The sequence below is a fragment of the Sphaeramia orbicularis genome, chromosome 3 (genome assembly GCF_902148855.1).
Source record: "Sphaeramia orbicularis chromosome 3, fSphaOr1.1, whole genome shotgun sequence".
Taxonomy (NCBI): domain Eukaryota; kingdom Metazoa; phylum Chordata; class Actinopteri; order Kurtiformes; family Apogonidae; genus Sphaeramia; species Sphaeramia orbicularis.
The window spans coordinates 31,448,816-31,470,393 of NC_043959.1; the positions used below are offsets into that span (position 1 = coordinate 31,448,816).

At 35.9% G+C, this 21,578-nt stretch overlaps 1 protein-coding gene across 2 annotated transcripts; it reads left to right on the top strand.

The window, feature by feature from the left end:
- The first annotated feature begins 1,731 nt into the window (after nucleotides 1-1,731).
- On the top strand, nucleotides 1,732-19,626 carry LOC115437858 (adhesion G protein-coupled receptor G3-like). Of its 2 annotated transcripts, none has more exons than XM_030161228.1 (14): nucleotides 1,732-2,492; nucleotides 3,626-3,687; nucleotides 3,963-4,196; nucleotides 4,297-4,468; nucleotides 7,698-7,845; nucleotides 7,991-8,113; nucleotides 9,496-9,609; nucleotides 11,822-11,873; nucleotides 12,088-12,182; nucleotides 12,385-12,500; nucleotides 13,441-13,709; nucleotides 13,841-13,943; nucleotides 15,503-15,831; nucleotides 17,753-19,626. In XM_030161228.1, the coding sequence occupies exons 2-14, from the start codon at nucleotides 3,636-3,638 to the stop codon at nucleotides 17,863-17,865; spliced, it is 1,920 nt and encodes a 639-aa protein (XP_030017088.1). In that variant the 5' UTR covers nucleotides 1,732-2,492; nucleotides 3,626-3,635; the 3' UTR covers nucleotides 17,866-19,626. The 2 variants fall into 2 exon arrangements, with proteins under 2 accessions (XP_030017088.1, XP_030017097.1); XM_030161237.1 differs by having other exon boundaries at nucleotides 15,605-15,831.
- The last annotated feature ends 1,952 nt before the right edge of the window (nucleotides 19,627-21,578 follow it).

The following is a 21,578-nucleotide window of genomic DNA, read 5'->3' on the forward strand; positions in this document are numbered from 1 at the left end:
AGGTTCAAATTAAGTCTGCTACTTGCACTTTATCTTCTGTTACATCTTTTGTTTTAATCCTAACCCAAGTTTAGCATAAGAGGTCAATTAAAAGCGTGTTTATTAATATCATATACAAAGCCTGGTAGAAAAGTCCCACACTAATATTATGCTGAACCGCCTTTAGCTTTGATTAGCATGCATTGCTGTGACATAACTTTGACATGCTTCTGCAATATTGTGACAACCTGGAAGTTGCCCCAAACACACACACACACCCTGTAACATGCATGTTGGCATCCAGATCCACGCCGGAAATTGTCACCACAGCATCGACACCTGATTCGCCCGAAGTTGGCGGCAGTTTTTAAATACCCCCCCCCCCCCCCATATCCGCATTCGGAGAGTGCGGCGGTGCGTTCGAGTCGGCACGACACGGAAGCGTCGGAGCAACAGCTCGTTAGTAGAGACAAAAAAGTACGGCAGTTAATCCCGTTTACAACTCTGTTCATCTCCGTCCGTTTTCTCCCTCTGGTGCATCACATCCATCCATCTCACTGCAGCAAGACAGTCTCCCTCACATACCAGCAAACCAGCAGCAATAACCCGGAATGGATTACAAACTGACTGGACTGGACTGACTGACGGACTGACTGACTGCGACCATTGGAGTGTTGTGAGTAAGTTTTTTTTCTGCTTTCTCGTTTTTTTTAAAAAAGGCCTTGAACTGAACTGTGCGCTTGTTTTTTTTTTTTACAAACGAACTGAAATGAACTGAATTATATTTTTTTTTCTCTCTTTGGAAAAACTGGAAAACCCGGAATGGAATTTTTTGTTTAAATGGACTGAACTGTTTTTTTTGTGTTACTTTCTTCTTTCCAAAGACTGTTTAAATTGTGGAAGATTTAAGTTTGAATTTTTGCTTGGTTGGTGGATTTTGTTGAGTTTGGACTTTGGGTTTTCTGTGGGTTGGGTTTTCAACTGTGGGTTTGAATTTGTGTGAATTTTTTTTTATAATCATTGTTTAATACATGATTTTGAATTTTACATGGTTTGAATGTGTGTTCTTTTCTTTGTCATTTAATGTGTGGGGTGTGAGTTTAATTAAAACTCACATCCTTTGTGTGGTTTGAGACTCAAGCTAAAGACTGACTTACACTGACTAACCTAACATCTTATATGTCAGGAGAGAGACCTGGCTGGCACCCCTGAAAAATCAATATAATAAAATAATATAAAATAAATAAATTAAAGCATCAAACTCAAACTGTCACAATATCACAGCATTTATTTCCATAATTTTTCAACATATAAATTTGCTGAACTTAGACCTAACCACCTGAATCAACCCCAGATCATAACACTGCCCCCACAGGCTTGGACTATAGACACTATGCATGATGAGTAATCGCTTCATCCACCTCTCTTCTCACCCTGATGCACACATCACTCTGGAACAGGGTCAATCAATCAAATTCAATCAAATTTTATTTATATAGCGCCGAAACATAACAAAAGTTATCTCATGACACTTGAGGCGGTCGAAACACTTGTGACTGGTGACAGTGGTGAGGAAAAGCTTGCTTTTAACAGGCAGAAACATCGAGCAGACCTGACTCCTGGTGGATGGTCGTCTGCCTTGACCAGTTTGGGTTAAAGAGAGAGAGTAATGAAAAAGAAAACGAGTGAGAGAGAGAGATCGGGGGAGAGGGGGAGAAGAGGGAGAAGGGGGGGTCTGTTAGAACTGTAAAAAGTAGATCAACTGGTGCTAGTATAATTACCAATAACCAGAACAAATGTCCATAACTATTAATTCTACTACTGCAAGTACAAGTATTAACAGTGGATATACTACTACAACAGCAGTTAATACAAATGATAGAAACCTCCACCATCTATGGAACTATATAATAAACACTATCACAACTATACAATCAGGACTCATCAGACCACATGACCTTTTACCATAAGAAATGTGAAGCTACTCACTGCACCAGTTAAGTCATAGAATTTTAGATTAGATTTGTTTAGATAGAACTTTATTGATCCTTTGGGCAGAGCTCTCAGGAAACTGAGGTTAATTTCGTGCCTAATGAAACATAATAATCACTGCAATAATTATCCAGTCGAAGTATCTGCTTAGTTATCTGCCTATCCAGATGGGGGTTTTTTCAGCCAGGCTGTGTAGTCCTCCCCCCCAGGAATGATTGAAAATCAATTTATGTTAAAAGCTGAAATATGGTGCAGTTGTCGAGTTGATGTTATCTTCCACATGATCACTTTTCTGTTGACACAGGTCGTTTACAGTACATTAGTGGTAAATGTCAGACTGTGGCGTCACCTCTCAAAATGATAACATGAAACAAATGTGAAGCAAATTTTGGTGGCCTTACAAAAAATCATTTGCATAGAACCAACCAACCAAACACAGGCACTGTTGAAATGTACTTTTATGTGCAATGACCTGAGCAGCTCTGCTCTCTCTCTGGCTGGTTCATCAGTACATTTACGGGGTAAGCTAAGAACAGCATTTCAATGTTTGTTAGTTTTTTGTGTGTTATTCTTTAAAGTAGTGTATTTGTGTTTCACTGAAAAAAAACTTTATGTATTTAAACATAGAAAACAGTAACTTTAGACTGATTTTTAATTTTAGGAATTCTCCATTGAACTAACTTTTTGAAACATTTTCCTCTGTTTATCCAAGAGATTGTGACACTTTACCAACTGTATGTCTGATATTAACACTTTGATGCATGAATTATAAGAACCTTATTCAAGATGTTTTTTCCTGAGTGTTTTTATTCCTCTTTAGGCATGAAAAAAACAATGTGATTGAAATGTTTTTAAGGAACCTATTTTTAATAGAGTTACAAAAATGTCCACTCAGCTGGACACCATGTGTTTAATTTTTGAAGCAAAGAGAGATGTATGTAAAATCCATCATCAGAAAGTGGCATACTGTGTGAAAACTATGCAATAAAAATTTTTTAATGCAGCTAATCTGATGTTTTCTCACATTTTATCAGACTCCAATAATAGTTATCGCAGTAGTTATTACTTACTACATGGAGATAATATGCAAAAAAAAAAACCTTTTTGTTAATGAAAACTGTTAATTACAGTCTAATAACAGTTAGCAATTGATTTCCACTCAAACATGTTACTGCAGATCAGGTTTATCAAGAACAGCAAAGTTACAGTAATGGTATGAATTGGAGCGTATGGGACGACACATAAGCATCCAACGTGTTGGCTGATATGCATCTAAAACAACAAAATCCATGAATAAACAAAAGAACAGCTGTAGAATAACTGTCCACTGTGCATGAAAGGGTTCATTTTTTACCTCTGACTGCTTTTGCTTTTGAGTTGTATGTTTGATTGTTGTCTCTGTGCTGCTGGATTGACAGAACTGGGCTGTTTATTTGATTTATTTTTCTGCAGTTTATGGAAACTTGAAAATAAGTTAATACTTCATATACTTGTCTATTTTTTTTGTACAGGATTGTTCTGTTTTGTCTCTTTACTCTGAGTCTATTAAAAGCTAATTTTTCAGATCTGAAATGACTTGTAGCTGAAACACATTCATGACACAGCTGTACAACCTACAGAATATGATGGAACTTCTTTTCTGTCACACATTCAGTTGAAGGGCCATGGTTCTCTTCCTGCTCTTACTGCTGCTGCCCAGTTGTTTGGCTGACCAAGGTACATATTAAAATGAACAGACAGACATCAGTGTTTTATATTTGCATTGTTACATTCACTTCTCATTCACAAAGACCAAATGTACCGTAGATATTTTTATTGAAGGAAGGGGTAAAAACTGTCCAGCGTTCGTATTAAAAGAGTTCTTCAAAGTGCTAAAACTCTTATCATTGTATTAATTTGTACTTTTATACAAAAACTACAAATAGAAAATAGTGTCTTGATGGAATATTTTATGTTTATTTCTCTCTCTTTTTTGTTTTGTTTGTATTCAGTATGTTTAACTTTCAACAGCAAAAGCATTACTACTACCTTAAGCAATACTACTACTGTCCGTGAGGAATCAGTGGGTTTAGTGAGTTGCTCAAACCATGGTGACTCCTGTGTCTTGGACTGCTTAGATGACACCTTTCCATACTACAATGACTCATGGTTCAGTACCCAATCTGGTTGTCTGGAGGCCCAAGTGGAAAAGCATCACAACAGAAGTGCATACACTATCCAACTAAGTGAGTACCATGTTTGTGAAACATCCTGCTGACTCTGTAAATGTTCTCAATGGCTGGTCTGAGGCTCTTTATGTGATTTATGTCTATTTCGTACGGACAGACGAAGGCTCAAATATCACATGCATCCTTTACATGTGTTTAAATGACACCATCTTGCAACTAATGCAGTCCCTGAATGATAGCCAGGAGGGAATGTTGAAACTCTTCTACATAAAGGACTCTTGTTGGGCCCTCTTCAATAAAGATCTCATAATCAAGAAGGCGTTTATAAGGTAAGCACTTCACTTCCTGTAGGTATTCGCCTATGTCCTGTTTCCTCAAATCAGAAAAAGTTGCAGAAGTTTGGAAAACATATATTAACCCATAAAGACCTAATGCTACTTTTGTGGCAGTTCTCAAATTTGGCTAATTTTTCTCTCTATCTAACCTTTTGTAAGTAATTTATCACATTTTATTAAAATATTATCCTCATTATTTAGCATTTTTTCACTGTAAATCAGGTAATCTTTAATTCACAAACCATGTAGATGTTCATTAAAGCTCAGAGTAAATTTGAAGGTTATTCTATCAAAACAGAGAAAACTGAAGAAAAAAGACTTTTTCAGCTAAGATATCAATAACTGAACATAAAAACAGGCATCTCCATCCACTATTATTCATCAAACTCCATGGGTTTTACTGATGAATCAATGTTGTAGAAGAAATACGGAGCCTCTGAACATCCAAATGGGTCATATCTGATGACCATGAAAAGATGACAAACTGTATTTTACACCAATTATTTACATGTATTGATAGGATTAGTGGATTAGCAGGTATTAAATATATTAGATCAGTAGATGGTTTTAGCTGACAGTGGTTGTTTGGTTCTTTATGGGTTAAAAAAAGTAAACTGTGACTTTTAGCAGTGACTTTTGCTTTATGGTCATTATAGTCAGTAGGAGGACAACATATTTTAACCCATAAAGACCCAGTGTTACTTTTCCAACAGTTCCCAAATTAATTTTTCTCTCTACAAAACTTTTCTTAAGCAATTTATCAGCTTTTATTATAATTCTATCCTTTGTATTTTGCATTTCTTCAATAAAAATCAGGTAATTTCTCAAATTTAATTGATAGTCATGAAAGTTCAGACTAAAATTAATTGTCATAATATCAGAAACAGAGAAAAATGAAGAAATGTGACTTTTTCAACAAAATATCTTATTAACTGAACATAAACCAAGCGTCTTCATTCACTGTCATTGATCCAAGTCCATGGATTTTACTGTTGAATGAATGTTGTAGAAGTTGGCAGTGTTTCCACGGTAACTACGGAGCCTCTGAACGTCTAAATGGGTTATATCTGATGACCATGAAAAGATGATAAACTGTATTTTACACCAATTATTTACATAGATTGATAGAATAGTGGACCTAAAGTTATGAAACGTTTTATATTGGTAGATGATTTTGGTTGCCATTGGTTGTTTGGGTCTTTATGGGTTATCTTAATTTCAGGTGTACATATACGAGGGCTGTTCAATAAGTTCATGGCCTCACCCAGAAATACTGGTTGTTATAATACAGGATGTTACATTCTTTCGTGATGGGATAGTGATGCTTGAACATCGATGGACCAAGTGCATTGCTGTAAATGGAGATTATGTTGAAAAATAAAATATAAATTATCAGTCTGTGTTGTTCTGTTCTGGGTGAGGCCATGAACTTATTGAACGGCCCTCGTACATCCATTCCTGATATTCAGGTTTCAGTACATTCCAGAAAACACAATGTAGGGTTAGAAACAATAGTGGACTGATCAGTTTGTTAACAAATACATGAGAAAATTACTGAAATGTTTACAACAATGGCCTCATGCACTAGTCGGTGCCAGCTGTTAATCAAGGGGTCAATGAAGTTATGTATACGTATAAGATCTGTTTTGGGGGTTTTTTGTTTTCTTCCATGACTTCTTGCTGCATGCTTTATTTCTGAGGACTAAATAAAATTACTTTGTCTTGTTGCATATTCAAACTAAACTAAACTAAAAAAAAAAAAAAGGGTAAGAGAGTATGAAGATGGTTGTGAATTTAGCTGAATAATAGCTGTATTATAGCGAAATATCCAAGTGGTGTTTGGCCTCATACTCTGCTCAACTCCAGTTCCTGTGTAAAGCACAGATGTGGAAGAGAGCTAACAGGGAAGTAACAGGCTGAACACCTGTGACATTTGGAGCTGATTAATCATCTGCTTCATGTTCATTCTTTGTTTGTGTTTGTATCTCACTCAAAGCCTCTTAGTATCCCAGTGACATTGATCCAATCACATACTTACAAAAAATAAAAACAGTTCTGATTGGCTACAGGCCACATAAATTAGCATCCTGAGGTGATTCTTTAATTCTCTAATGAAAGCAAACCCTCCTATCACCTGTTCAGCTAAAGTTTTCAGAGCTATGTACACCCTCTGTTAACAGGTGCACCATGACCAGCAGGTGAACATAGTTGCACAGAAATTAACAATGTCGGTAAAAACAGCTTCAATAAATGCGCACATTAACTGGAGGATACAGGACAAATATTGTAACATTATAATTAAATTATATTTTACATTTCAAACATGTTTTTACTCAAATTCAATTAAATCCAATCCTCTGTATTTATGTAGTACATTTAAACACCAAGAACATTCCCAAAGTGCTTCACATAGAATTGTAAAAATAATAAAATAATAAATCCTAATTAAGTTCATGTTTAAACATCTCTTGCTCTCCATGTATTTCAATCGGGCTAGCACTATCGTGCATGCCGCAACAGAGACACTGGATTCAATTGTAATTTATACGTACAAACAGCAAGTTTTGTGAAACTCATCAATGCTTTGTGAAAAATCACATCACTTTATAATACATAAAAAGTTTTACAATTGTATAATGATTCTATCTATCTATCTATCTATCTATCTATCTATCTATCTATCTATCTATCTATCTATCTATCTATCTATCTATCTATCTATCTATCTATCTATCTATCTATCTATCTATCTATCTATCTATCTATCTATCTCGAAATTCATGTGAAATGTTGAGGAGAGGACATAAAATGTTACAGAGTAAACATAAAGAAAAACACATAAAGGTATAACGTAAACGATGTAACAGGATAAAAACAATGTAGATCTAAAAAAAAAAAAAAAAAAGACAGAACTTTGACAGTAGATCAGTCAATACAAGGGTAGATCTATAACAACTCATGATATATTTTGGAGGTTTGGGTCCTGAAGAGGGATCTTTTTTTTCTCATCTAGTTAGCTAGCTAGCTAGCTAGTTAGCGGCTCTGTATTGTTAAACACTTCATTTTCACTTTGTTTTTTAATTTAAATTTAAAAAAAAAAAAATAATAAATTATATATATATATATATATATATATATATATATATATATATATATATTTATTCATTTATTTATTTATTTATTTATTTATGTAATTTTTTCACATTTTCACTTATTGTTGCAGACGGGAAAAAGACATGATCCATGAAATCATGAACACAACCACATCTGACCACAGCTATGACTTGAAGGACTTGTGTCTGAAAGTCATTAACATCAGTACGGATGAGCTCAACATGACTAATGCCAGGATGAAGGTGAAAGATGCAGAGGTAAAGAGTATATTAACGACGGAGGATTATGGTCAGAGAATGTAATTTTATATGACTGTATTAGCCTCACCTGTTATCAGTCAAAAGCAACTTTCACATTAACTTGTATTATTTGTGTGCATGATCTGCCTGTATCTACCATTAGCCGCTGCTTGGTACTAATGATTCCAGTCCTGAGATCTGGCTCCCTGTAGATGCTCTGCGCCAAATCCCACAGGAGGAAAGGGGCGTCGGCTTGGTCAGCTACATGGGACACAGCCAGTTCAAAGTACAGTTTTAAGTTCTTTTATATCCATCGCTCCAATACACAGTGTTGATACCTAATTTCAGAAAGATGACAGAACACACTCCCTTTACCCATAAAGACCCAAACATCCATCAAAGACCAAAACCATCTACTGATCTAAACTGTTTAATGCCTGTTGATCCATTAATTGAATCATGTCAATAATTGGTGTAAAATACAGTTATTCATCTTTTCATGGTCATCAGACATGACCCATTTGGATGTTCAGAGGCTCCATAGTTACCGTGGAAACACCATCATCTTCTACAACATTGATTCACCAGTAAAACCCATGGAGTTGGATCAATGACAGTGGATGGAAACACTGGGTTTATGTTCAGCAAATGACAGATTGAACTGAAAAAGTCATTTTTGTCTTCAGTTTTCTCTGTTTCTGAAATAATAACCCTCAACTTTAATCTGAGCTTTAATACACATCTTCATGATCAGTAAATGAAATACAGGAAAATACCTGATTTATACTGATAAAATACAAAATACAGAGGATAATATTAGAACGAATGGGGATAAATCACTTAAGAAAGGTTAGAAATAGAGAAAATTTCATTTGGGAACCTACACAGAAGTAGCACTGGGTCTTTATGGGTTAAAGGTTAATGGAATAAAAGTTTCCATTAGGTAACATATTTTAATTTCAACTGTTACAACGCTGTTTATTTTATTCTCATATTTGTGCATCAATGTGACATTAACATATAATATACTGTAATATACTAATACTTATTTGTTCATTTATTTTCTGAACTGCTTAATCCTCAAGAGGGACCCTGGACAGTTCATCTCAGGGTTTATTAATTCGTAATATAGACCAAAAAAAATAAGATGACCCTTATTTCCCACAGTATCATATTAAAGTGTAAAAATATGTGAATATACAGTTCTATTTAAGTTCTGAGGCCTTGTATGTAATTCTCTTTTTAACATAACTGGACCAAATAAGGCTGTCACACAGTATGATATAAATAATAAAAAACAACAGCGTGCATTTACTGTTTAAGCATATAATTGAATTGACAATTGTAACTCCATCCTCTATTTCATGTGTGGACGAGTAGACTACACCGCATTCACTATCAGCTATGGTGCAGATATGCTTTTGTGTCATGTTTTATCAGGGGCTTATGGGAAATTAGCCATGAAGCCCAATTATAAAGCTGTATTTAAAATGACAAATATATGCAACATTACCTGTGACTTAAACCGCTAATGTTTCAACATGCATTAATACATGCATTACAAATGTATTCATTCAATATTTATTTATTTATTGGTTTAGATGTACTGTAGAGTCAGCATCTGTATTTCTGCTCATCACTGTTTCTGCCTTTTGTGTCTCTTCTTAGTTTGGCGAGGAGGATTTCAGATCGATGATTGTCAGGATAGAGCTACTGGGGAATAAGCGTCTTAATGATCTACGTACCTCAGTGGAGATCATTTTCAGAGATATGGATGTGGATGTATGTATGCATTCAGAGTTCTACCAAACCTCTCTCACCGAAGCTATATTTATATGCTAAACAAAACTGCAACCACAATATACATCATTTATAACATAACACATTTGGTAATGTTTTAAGCTTTGTTTATGCACAATAATGTTGCTAAATATTACTTTTTAAAAAAAAACTTTGGTCCTTAACATAAACTATTCAATTCTAGCAAAAGATCTGTCCACTCAACATACAATATCAAATATATACATGACTGACAGCTGTAACTACCAATTGCTGAAAGGATTCTTTAAGAAGTGTCCTGGGTGTGACTATACTGCTCTACCTTGTGCTATGACACAAAAGCATGGAAAAGTAACACTAAATTTTAGCTCCTTCAACTTTAATCGTCTATCTGTCATTCATTCAGTCATTCATTTTCCGAGCCATTTAGTCGCTGAGTGGGTTGCAGGGGTTATGGTGTCAGTCACATTATCTTTGAATGACAGAAAAACTCATTCATCATTCAAATTTATGAATAAATCATGTATAATCTTATCGCCTCTTTCGTTGAAATGACATGTTGTATGCTGACACCGATATTGGCCAGTATCAGCAGTCATTTCAGCATTCAAGGTGCAAAGTTCTATATATTGTTTTCACAAGCATACAGTTGTGGAAAAAATTATCAGACCATCAAAAGTCATCAAAAACAATGATTATGCAATCGAGTACTAACTCCTGTGTGTATCATGTGACTAAAACAGACAGAAAAGAAAACATGGAATGCCTAAAAGCACTGGTTTTGGCAGTACAATGCCATAGCTATTGATGTAAGAATTGAAGTGATTTTAGTTATTATCAAGAAAACATGAAAAATGGATAGATATCAGCTCTTAAATTAAACTCTTGTGAGATATTTTTGTTGTTTTCATTATATTTGTCCAAACAAATGTACCTTTAGTTGTACCAGGCATTGAAATGAACAAGAAATTTAAGAAACAAGGATGGTCAAACAATTTTTTCCACGATATTGGCCAGTATCAGCAAACATCTCAGCATTCAAGGTTCAAAGTTCAATATATTGTCATCACAAAAGATTACATATAAATATATATAACCTGATATTATTTCATGCTGTTATGGAAAAGTGAACTTCCATTTTGAGACACATAGAGCAGCAGAGTCCAGAATCTGATCTGAATATAATCTGATTTCCGAAGACTTAATTTTCATCATTATATTCAACTAGCACAATGACCCATGGAGATCCACGGGTTCTAGATGTGCTAGTTTTTATGCTGTTGTGTATTTGTGCATGCTGTCTCACATTTGTCCAGCAGTCACCGCCAAAGCCTTCTGGCCATGGCAACATGATTGCAAGGTCATTGTATTCCAAAACTACTAATATCTCCCCTATCAACTTGCCATTTTCCGAGTCTGTTCCTTGACCAAAAATACATAAGTCTGCCAAACTGCAGCAGTCAGCTCTTTACGGATTTTGTGTGAATCCTGAGACACACGTACATGCACACGCACAAAAGCCACTTGGTTTTTATGATAAGATGCACATGAGAACTTGTGATTTACTGGTGTTATATTTTAATGTGCACAGATTTTGTTGCGAGTTTCTTCAACTGTACCTCAGTTTTAAGAGACAAAACATGTTTTTAGTCATGGAATCCAGCACTGCCCAAAACTCAGAGAACAACACTTTCACCAAATAACATATAAAAATCAACATATTGTATCGCTAGTTTGTTAGAGAACCATGCCCTCATATTTTTCCAGCTGATCTTAATGCGTTCTATGCATCACTTGACGGAAAAATGCACCATGCTTACTTGTACATCTTTGCCGTTATACTATGTATGTGTAATAAGTTTCTAAGCTTCTTCCCTCTCCTTTTCAAGCAATATATATTGAGTTTATTTTGTTATTACTAGTGTACATGACAACTGCTATATTGTCTGGATCACTTCTATTTATTAATGTATGTGCTCTGCTACTAGTTCCTTGAACATATAAAAGTTTAGTTTTTTCTTCTGCTCAAAACAAATAAAAAATGAATGAATGAATGAATGAATGAATGAATGTATCACTGATTTATAATCAAAAGCAGGTTTTTATCTGCAGCAAATGATGGGCTTAACCATAATGAGTGGCTGAAGATTTGATTGTACTTATGTATTTGGCTCATTTGTTTGACTGTGTGTACCATTATTCTGTCTTTTCACAGAATAACTTACAGAATAACTCTCAGTTACAGTGTCATTATTTTGATGAAAATGGTAGGTAGCCTAAATCACTCTTTTTACACAGTACATTTAAGTTTTTGTCTTTACCATAATCGTTGCTTCAGCTAATGGACTTGTATATGTGTGTGGAAAAAACAATTTAGTTTTGCACATTATACTGAATGGTTAAAGTTCTCTAATAACATAGTACTTTGCCATTAAGGTAAGCAGTGTTAGGCTTCTAATTGAATAACGGTCTCTCTTACAGATTTCGAATGGAGAAAAGATGGATGCGAGACCAGCATTAATGAAACCGTCCTTACTTGCAGCTGCAACCACACTACAGCTTTTTCTGTCTTACTGGTAAAAACACACCCTTAATAAGATCATTTTTTAGGCAATATCTTCTAATCTGAAGAATTCAGATCACTTATAGGATATAACAGTAAATCATCCTAGAGAAAAAATGATTGTTCAGGTCTTTGATTTATCCTTAATTGTTAGTAAAAGTTCTTTCTGAATTTGCAGACAGACATAAAATGATCATTTTTTCATTTTCCTGCAGATAAGACAAGAAATCAGCGACGTTCACTGGGAAATACTGTCTTACATCAGTTACATTGGCTGTGGCATATCTGCTTTCTTCACTGCTTTGTCGCTTGTCATATATGTGTTTGGTCGGTAGGTCATCAGTGCAACTTTTCCTCACATACAGTCACATACAGAAAAAATTATTAAACCACCCTTGTTTTCTTCAATTTCTTGTTCATTTTAATGTCTGGTACAACTAAAGGTACATTTGTTTGGACAAATATAAAGATAACAACCAAAATAGCTCATAAGAGTTTAATTTAAGAGCTGATATCCAGACATTTTCCATGTTTTCTTGATAATAACCAAAATCCCTTCAGTTCTTACATCTATAGCTATGGCATTGTACTGCCAAAAACAAGGCTTTTATCAATCAATCAATCAAATTTTATTTATATAGCACCAAATCATAACAAAACTTATCTCTTTAATAATAATAATAATAATAATAATAATAATGATAATACATTTTATTTGTATAACGCTTTTCATAGAACTCAAAGACACTTTACATGCAGCAGATAAAAACAGAAACCAGACATATTAAAAACAGATTAAAAGCAGGTGCAAAAGGCAGGTATACGAATATAAAACAGTTAAACATTAAACTTTGAGATTAAACATTAAAAGCAATTTTAAATAAATGAATTTTTAAAAGGGATTTAAAGGTGTTGGGGTCGGAGCAGTGTCGGAGAGGAGGTGGGATGGAGTTCCAGAGGGTTGGATCTGCAATGAAGAAAGCTCTGTCCCCCCAGGTTCGGTGCTCGGTTTTTAATGGTGGGGCGATTTACATATCGAGTCGGTTGAAATCAGACCTTTTAGGCATTCCATGTTTTCTTTTCTGTCTGCTTTAGTCACATGATACACACAGGAGTTAGTACTTGATCGCATAACCTTTGTTTCCAATGACTTTTGATGGTCTAATAATTTTTTCTCTGACTGTATTTAACCACTTCGTCATATGTACCGTATGTCCTCAATGTAAACTGTTAGACTTGTCATTGTGCATTTGCTATTTTTTATGCTACAGAAGCAGCAGAACAGATCATTCCATCTCTATCCATGTCTCTCTGAGCGGGTCTTTGTTCCTGCTCAACACCACCTTCCTGTTATCTGAGTGGGGAGCCACAGTGGAGGAAGACTGGGTATGTATGTTTATTGCAGCTTTCATGCATTACTGTCTGCTCTGCTGTTTCACCTGGATGGCAATAGAGGCGCTCCACCTCTACCTCATGCTGATAAAGGTGTTCAACACCCACTTCAAGCACTACCTGGTCAAGCTGTCACTTGCTGGATGGGGTAAGGCCTGTTCACAGCGAGATATCACTAAATATTACACAATTTAACTGCAAATAATACTAAATTTTGCTTATTATGTAAGAAATATTAAGAGTCTCATTTATTCCAGTAAGTGTGTGTGTGATTCACAGGGATTCCTTGTATGGTTGTGGGAATTTCTTTGGGAGTGAAACAAAACCAGTTCTATGGGATTACAGAAATGACCATGGTTGATTCTAATGAAACAAATGCCGTGTAAGTAATATTTTAATTTCTTTTGCTAAATCTTAGGCATTTTTACCTCCACCAAGTACTGCAGAGATTATGTTTTCATCTGGGTTTGTTTGTTTGTTTTTCTGTCTGTTAGCAAGATAACTCAAAAGTTATCAGATGGATTTTAATGAAATTTTCAGGAAATGTTGATACTGGCACAAGGAACAAATGATTACATGTTGGTGGTGATTGTGGGGGGGGGGGGGGGGGGGGGGGCTGATCTGCCTTGGCGAGGGTCTGTGCTCTCCAAGTGCTTTTCTAGTTTTTTGACAAATGTTTTTATTGTCTTTTTCAGTTATAATATAAAAACATAAGACAAAACATTTCAATAGGCACATCAATAAGTACAGAAGGGCACTTGGAGAAATTCATAATATGCAGGTATTAGTGGTATATTTTTCTAGTTTGGAAACTGACTGTTTCTCATCATGGTTTATAAAGAAAGAAAATAATTACAAACATGTGGCAGGCATGTATGTACATGCACAGGTGGACACAGTTTGTACCCCAAATAGAGTACACCCGTGTTGTGGTCAGTGATCTAAAAAAAAAAATCACAGTAGACTACAAAGCTGTTTTGAAATTGTCCCACTCCATAAATGAGTCACAAATCTTTACAAAAGTATTGGTTGGATTTCCCTTTAATGATAAATCTAAGTATCTCTCTCTAGGGCAGTGGTTCCCAACCTTTTTTGGCTTGTGACCCCATTTTAACATCACAAATTTCTGGCGACCCCAGAGATTCAAAACAGACACTTTTTGTTTTGCTAAAATTAATTTGTTTTTGATAATGTAATATTTTGCTATACTATGTTGCAAATAAACATTAATTTTAGACAACATTTAGTCTATACAATGTATTATTATGGACAGAAGCAGAAAAGCCAGGTGTAGATTACTGCACAAAGTGAGAATTTTCCTTGGTCAGGATATGTACAGTCAGTCCAGCTTGGATTTACAAGGCTGACAATTAATACTGAACAAACAAGAACTCAAACTATGAATTATGAAAGAGCTGCAGCATCTGAAACCGACCACAATGAACATTTGAAAGATAAACAGAACCACATTGCTTCAGTTTCAGCTTCAGTTTGTCATGTCTTATGGATTGTGATTGTCTCTGTCAACTCACCATGTATTTTTTATTAGTACATTTTTATTTTTTGCAATTACTAGAAATTTCAGGCAACCACACATGGAATCCCAACCCCAGGTTGAAAAACACTGCTCTAGGGCAAGGCACTGCAATAGCCCCTCAACCCAGACTCACTTGCTTGGTCTGAACAGACTTCCACGACATTTTATGTTTAGCTTCAAGAAGACAAATAAACAAAATATGACCATCTTCTTATTGCTATTGCTAACTGTACAGTTTTCTGAGAAACATCTGAAAATACAAATCTTGGGTCATAGTGGTAGTTGGTATCTCAGGCATTTTTAGTCAAGTTAGTAAAACATGTACTGATGAAAATGTTGCTCTGTTGGTCAGTGGTATGTCCAGTCTGAAACAAAATCAAAAGCACTGCAATACTGTGTTACAGCTGCTGGATCGTAAATGATTCCTACTTCTACTCTGTGAATCTGGTCTACTTCACCCTTATATTCATCTTCAACTCCGGTATATTGGTGGCGGTGGCCTCTAGCATCTGCAAGATGAAACAAGTGCTGAGACACAACTTGAAGGCTGAAGCAGAGGCAAAGAGCAGTTCTTGGATGAACCCAAACAGATTCAGTGACTCCTGCAAAAGTGGCCTGACAGTGATGGGTATTACGTTCCTCATGGGGACTACCTGGGGCCTTGCATTTCTGGGCTCAGGATACACCAACTACTTCATTCTCTACCTTTTCTGCATCCTGAACTCCAGTCAAGGTTTGTGTTTTTTTTGTCTGTGGATTCTCTCAGGTTTATTACCTCTGCCAAGGGACGGCAGAGGTTATGTTTCCATCAGGGTTTGTTTGTCTGTCTGTCTGTTAGCAAGATAACTCAAAAAGTTATGGATAGATTTGGATGAAATTTTCAGAAAATGTTGATACTGGCACAAGGAACAAATGATAAAATTTTGGTGGTGATTGGGGGGTGTGTGACAAGGATTTGGGGGAAATTTTCAGGAATTTTTGATGCTGGCACAAGGAACAAATGATTAAATTTTGGTGGTGATTGGGGGGGAGGACGACATGGATTTTGGGGAAGTTTTCAGGAAATTTTGATGCTGGCACAAGGAACACATGATTAAATTTTTGTGGTGATTGGGGGGAAGGACGACATGGATTTTGGGGAAGTTTCAAGGAAATTTTGATGCTGGCATAAGGAACAAATGATTAAATTTTGGTGGTGATTGGGGGGGAGGACGACACGGATTTTGGGGAAATTTTCAGGAAATTTTGATGCTGGCACAAGAGACAAATGATTAAATTTTTGTGGTGATTGGGGGGGGGGACGACATGGATTTTGGGGAAATTTTCAGGAAATTTTGATGCTGGCACAAGGAACAAATGATTAAATTTTGGTGGTGATTGGGGGGAGGACGACATGGATTTTGGGGGAATTTTCAGGAAATTTTGATGCTGGCACAAGGAACAAATGATTAAATTTTGGTGGTGATTGGAGGGGGGGGGGGACAACACGGATTTTGGGGAAATTTTCAGGAAATTTTGATGCTGGCACAAGGAACAAATGATTAAATTTTGGTGGTAATTGGGGGGGGGACAACACGGATTTTGGGGAAATTTTCAGGAAATTTTGATGCTGGCACAAGGAACAAATGATTAAATTTTGGTGGTGATTGGGGGGGTGTGACAAGGATTTTGGGGAAATTTTCAGGAATTTTTGATGCTGGCACAAGGAACAAATGATTAAATTTTGGTGGTGATTGGGGGGTGTGTGACAAGGATTTGGGGGAAATTTTCAGGAATTTTTGATGCTGGCACAAGGAACAAATGATTAAATTTTGGTGGTGATTGGGGGGGAGGACGACATGGATTTTGGGGAAATTTTCAGGAAATTTTGATGCTGGCACAAGGAACAAATGATTAAATTTTGGTGGTGATTGGGGGGGAGGACGACATGGATTTTGGGGAAATTTTCAGGAAATTTTGATGCTGGCACAAGGAACAAATGATTAAATTTTGGTGGTGATTGGGGGGCGGACAACACGGATTTTGGGGAAATTTTCAGGAAATTTTGATGCTGGCACAAGGAACAAATGATTAAATTTTGGTGGTGATTGGGGGGGAGGACGACATGGATTTTGGGGAAATTTTCAGGAAATTTTGATGCTGGCACAAGGAACAAATGATTAAATTTTGGTGGTGATTGGGGGGGGGACAACACGGATTTTGGGGAAATTTTCAGGAAATTTTTGATGCTGGCACAAGGAACAAATGATTAAATTTTGGTGGTGATTGGGGGGGAGGATGACACAGATTTTGGGGAAATTTTCAGGAAATTTTGATGCTGGCACAAGGAAATTTGGTGCTGATGGGGGGGGGGGGGGGGACAACACGGATTTTGGGGAAATTTTCAGGAAATTTTGATGCTGGCACAAGGAACACATGATTAAATTTTGGTGGTGATGATTGGAGGGGGAGGGGGTTGATGAAATTTTCAGGAAATGTTGATACTGGCACAAGGAACAAATGATTACATTTTGGTGGTGAAAGGGGGGGAGGGGGGCTGATCTGCCTTGGTGGAGGTCTGCGCTCTCCGACTGCTTTTCTAGTTTAGTATGACATCTTTCTCAAAAGGCCTCATCACCAGGATTAATACTTAATTTGTCCGTATCATTTGTCAGGATTCTTTATCTTCCTGTGGATCTGTCTGTCTACCCAGAGGCAGAGGAAGAGAGATTATGAGAACAGGATGACTTCAACTCCTATAAAGACCTCAACAACCAAATCGGATTAGACCCTCCTGTCATAAGAGAGATAAAGCCTAGATGTAATAGCTGATAGCATACCCCCCTGATAATTATCCCTCACCAGGGAACAGTACCCTACCCTTGGAATCAGATATATAGATCTGACACCGCTCCCATTCAAAGTAGAGCCAGTCAAAACCATTTACAAAACAATTTCTATGATATACGTAGGGCAGGTCAGATGTGGTTTGAAGCAATGAGTTTGTCCAAATAAGTTTTGCTTAAGAGGTTCCTAATAGAGTGAAAGGAAAGAGCTGTTTGAGCCCTTTAAATACTTCAGTGCTTCTTTTAGTATTTCATTAAGTCGCTCCTGTATTGCTAGAAAGTGAAAGAACAGAAGTGATGCAACACTTGAAGAAAGACAGCGAAGAAGAGAGAGAAGAGAAAGAAAACACTGATTCAAGACTCATACTGGCAAAGACGTGTGAATATAAGGATGAGTGTGACTGACTGGTAGTGCAGTTACAGCCTCTATTTAGGCCTATTACTGTTCAACCTTGATAATGAAGTCACATTTTTATTTTTACCGTGTTGTATGTGTTTACATCCTGCACAAATAATAGAGTAAGAATGCACCAGGGCGTTGTTGGAATTCATCTTTAGAATATTGTAGTTGCAAAGTGAAGCTGGATTTCCATCTCCTTTCCATCTATTCTTATCTCGATGACCAATTCCTTCGAGGTCAAGGACTTTTCAGACACAACCAATGAATGAATGAACTAATTAGGTAATGTTTTATTTTAGACATAGAAAACACACTTTAAACACCAACAAAAGGCTCAATGCAAATAATCACCAAATACAAAACAAAAGAAATTTATACTATTCAGTCAGGACTGGCTGCTACCTGTTGATAACACTTCTTAGAAACCAAAAATGAACTGAGAAGTCCCTGAGTATTTATTGTTTAAGGATTAGTCTGGCAGTCACAGGCTCCACTAGCCCCACACAGGTTTTCCTACAACCATAATCCAGGTGGACCTTCTTAGATATAGGTTCAAAATTACCTTTAAGAGGACTTCCCCTTATGTTCTTTTTCTTTTCATAAAAAATTTGCATTTAACTATGAAATGCCAGAGATACACTTATTTCCTTCAGTAACCTAATGTGTTTTGTAATCACTATAAAAAGGGATTATTTGAGGGTTGGTTTTTTAAGGAGATTCACTGGTATAGAAGAAAAGTCACCATTTCTTCTGATGCTCTGATGTGTGCTTTTCTGTAAGAACCTGTTTTGTCTTAAGGAAAGTGATACTCAGCACTAAAATACACACACACGCACACACACACACACACGCACACACACACACATATATATATGTATATGTATATATGTAATTATTTACATATGTGCATGCAACATAATTAGCTATATGTTATTATCGTTATTATTGTCTGATTCTCTGTACTACTGTCTTGTTGTTATCCTGGTGTATATATGACATTTTATTTATTTTGTTTTAAGCTTTTATTAACATTTTATTCTAAACCATAAAGCACTCTGTGATTTTATCTGTGAAAAGTGCTATATAAATAAAATGTACTTACTTACTTATTACTATTACTTTATTATTACCACCTTGCTACTTATTGTTTCCATCAGTGCTTCACAATGTGCAATTGCCAGATTTTTTAGATACGTTTTTTTTTTGGTTTTTTTTGGTTTTTTTTTTTAGTTATTGTTTTGCTATTTTCTGGTGGTATTTCTTGTGTGTATCTTCAGTGTTGTGCTGTTGTTGGAATCACAATTTCCTGAGGGCTCTGCCCAAAGGATCAATAAAGTTCTATTTAATCTCTAATCCAATCTAAAAAGTTTTTTTTGAGCTGTGAACAGAATCAGAAGACTCAGTTGTGATGAAAAGCACCACTGCAGTTGATAATACATATAATAATCAACAGTTATGTATCTGTTTTTAGCTCAACTGGTCATTTCCTGTTGGAAAATTTCCTTGAGCCGTTCTACATTTATGATGCAGTACAGACATGCTTTTGTACTTTTGTTTTCCACATAAAACACCATCTTGATCTCTTTATTTGTTAGTTCCTTTAAATCCTTATAAAGTCTTAAAACATTACAGTGACGACAACACAGACAGTGGAATTACTCATTTGACTAAGATTGAGAGCAATTCAGGGCTTCAGTTCCTCATGGGAAAACAGAAGAAAAACACTTATAAACGGGCATTGATTTTTTTTAGGTTGGTCTTTCTCAGGTGGTAAATCCAGAACTAAAACTAACCCTAACCCTCTCAGAGCCTCTGGGTAAGTGTCTTGTGATTCTGTCACACGGTTGTCCCTGAACTGCTCTTGTCAAACATCCACACCATGACACTGTTCACCTCCATCTCAGCCTGTCTCTGAATTTGTTGCAATTCCCAACCCATTTCACCTCAGAGTACCAGAAACATCATCCATTCATCCATGAATTTTATAAAGCTTGGTTTTGAATAGTAAAATATGGGTTGGCTCTTGGAGACACCTTTGGTGCATTCTTTGTCAGAATTCAGTCCAATAATTGTTTACACTAGTTACTGCTAAGTCTAAGTACAGTACAAGTGCAGTTCCTTTGTTGAAGACTGGACTGATTAAAAACAAAACAAACAAACAAACAAATCCCACAAAAGACTGTATCATTATTTTTTTTTTCCTGTTTCACAGATTTTGTTGACCCAATATTGACATACAGTCTATAAAACACAGCTTCAGTCTGCTCTTTTATAGCACCATCTTCTGGCTGGTTGGTGTAAATTCAGGTGTTGCTCTTATTTTACTCAGTTTACTCACTGCCAATATGACAAAAGCATGCTCATGGGTCACTGTCAACGTACTGTTTCAGCTTCTTTGCTGTGGTAAAAGTGTCTAAGTACAGGCTCTGAAATGTCCTGTAGAAAAGTAAAAACTAGGCCTTTGAGGGTTATTTCTACCATCACTACTGTTGTCATGTAATTGATAATTCAACCCAATGATATAATATATTATTAAAATATTCTGTCAAATAATAATAATAATAATAATAATAATAATAATAATAATAATAATAATAACAACAACAACACAGCTTGTTTCATCTAATTGTTTTTGTCTTATTTGGAGTTGTTACATTTCTAGATTATTTACATTACATTGTTCTTGTCTTTTTACATGTTTTACCTTGCTTTCATTTTATTGCATTGTCTTGTCATTGGCCACAGACGGATAACACCATGGAATCTTCTTTTCTATGTGTGTCATTGTCCTGTTTGTTTATGAGGAAATTGATCTTGATGTTGCAAAACCATTCAATAATGCAGAACAAAAGTAGCATGGAATTTCCCTCTAATGCATTAAAACATGGGGTAATGACTTTGTTGAAACATTAAGGAGTAAAAGTAAAAATAAGTAAAAACTGAAGAATTGGTACATAATGTAAGTACCTGAAAAACTGTTCTTATTGTATTTGTGGATAATGTGGATTATTTAAAATGTATTAAAAGTTTTAAGGAATCTTTGAGAAACCACTGACTGTGACGTTTTTGGTCAGAGTAAGTGGAGTCAAAAGACCAGTGTGATGTTTGGTAATGGTGATTCTGCTAAATTATACTGTGGGTCATCAGTTAAAAGAAAAGTACCTTTTGTTTTCTCACGGTCAGAGACTGATTCTGTAAAACCTCAGCAGATGAGGTCTGTGATTTCAGGATTAAAATGTGATTAAATCTTATTTC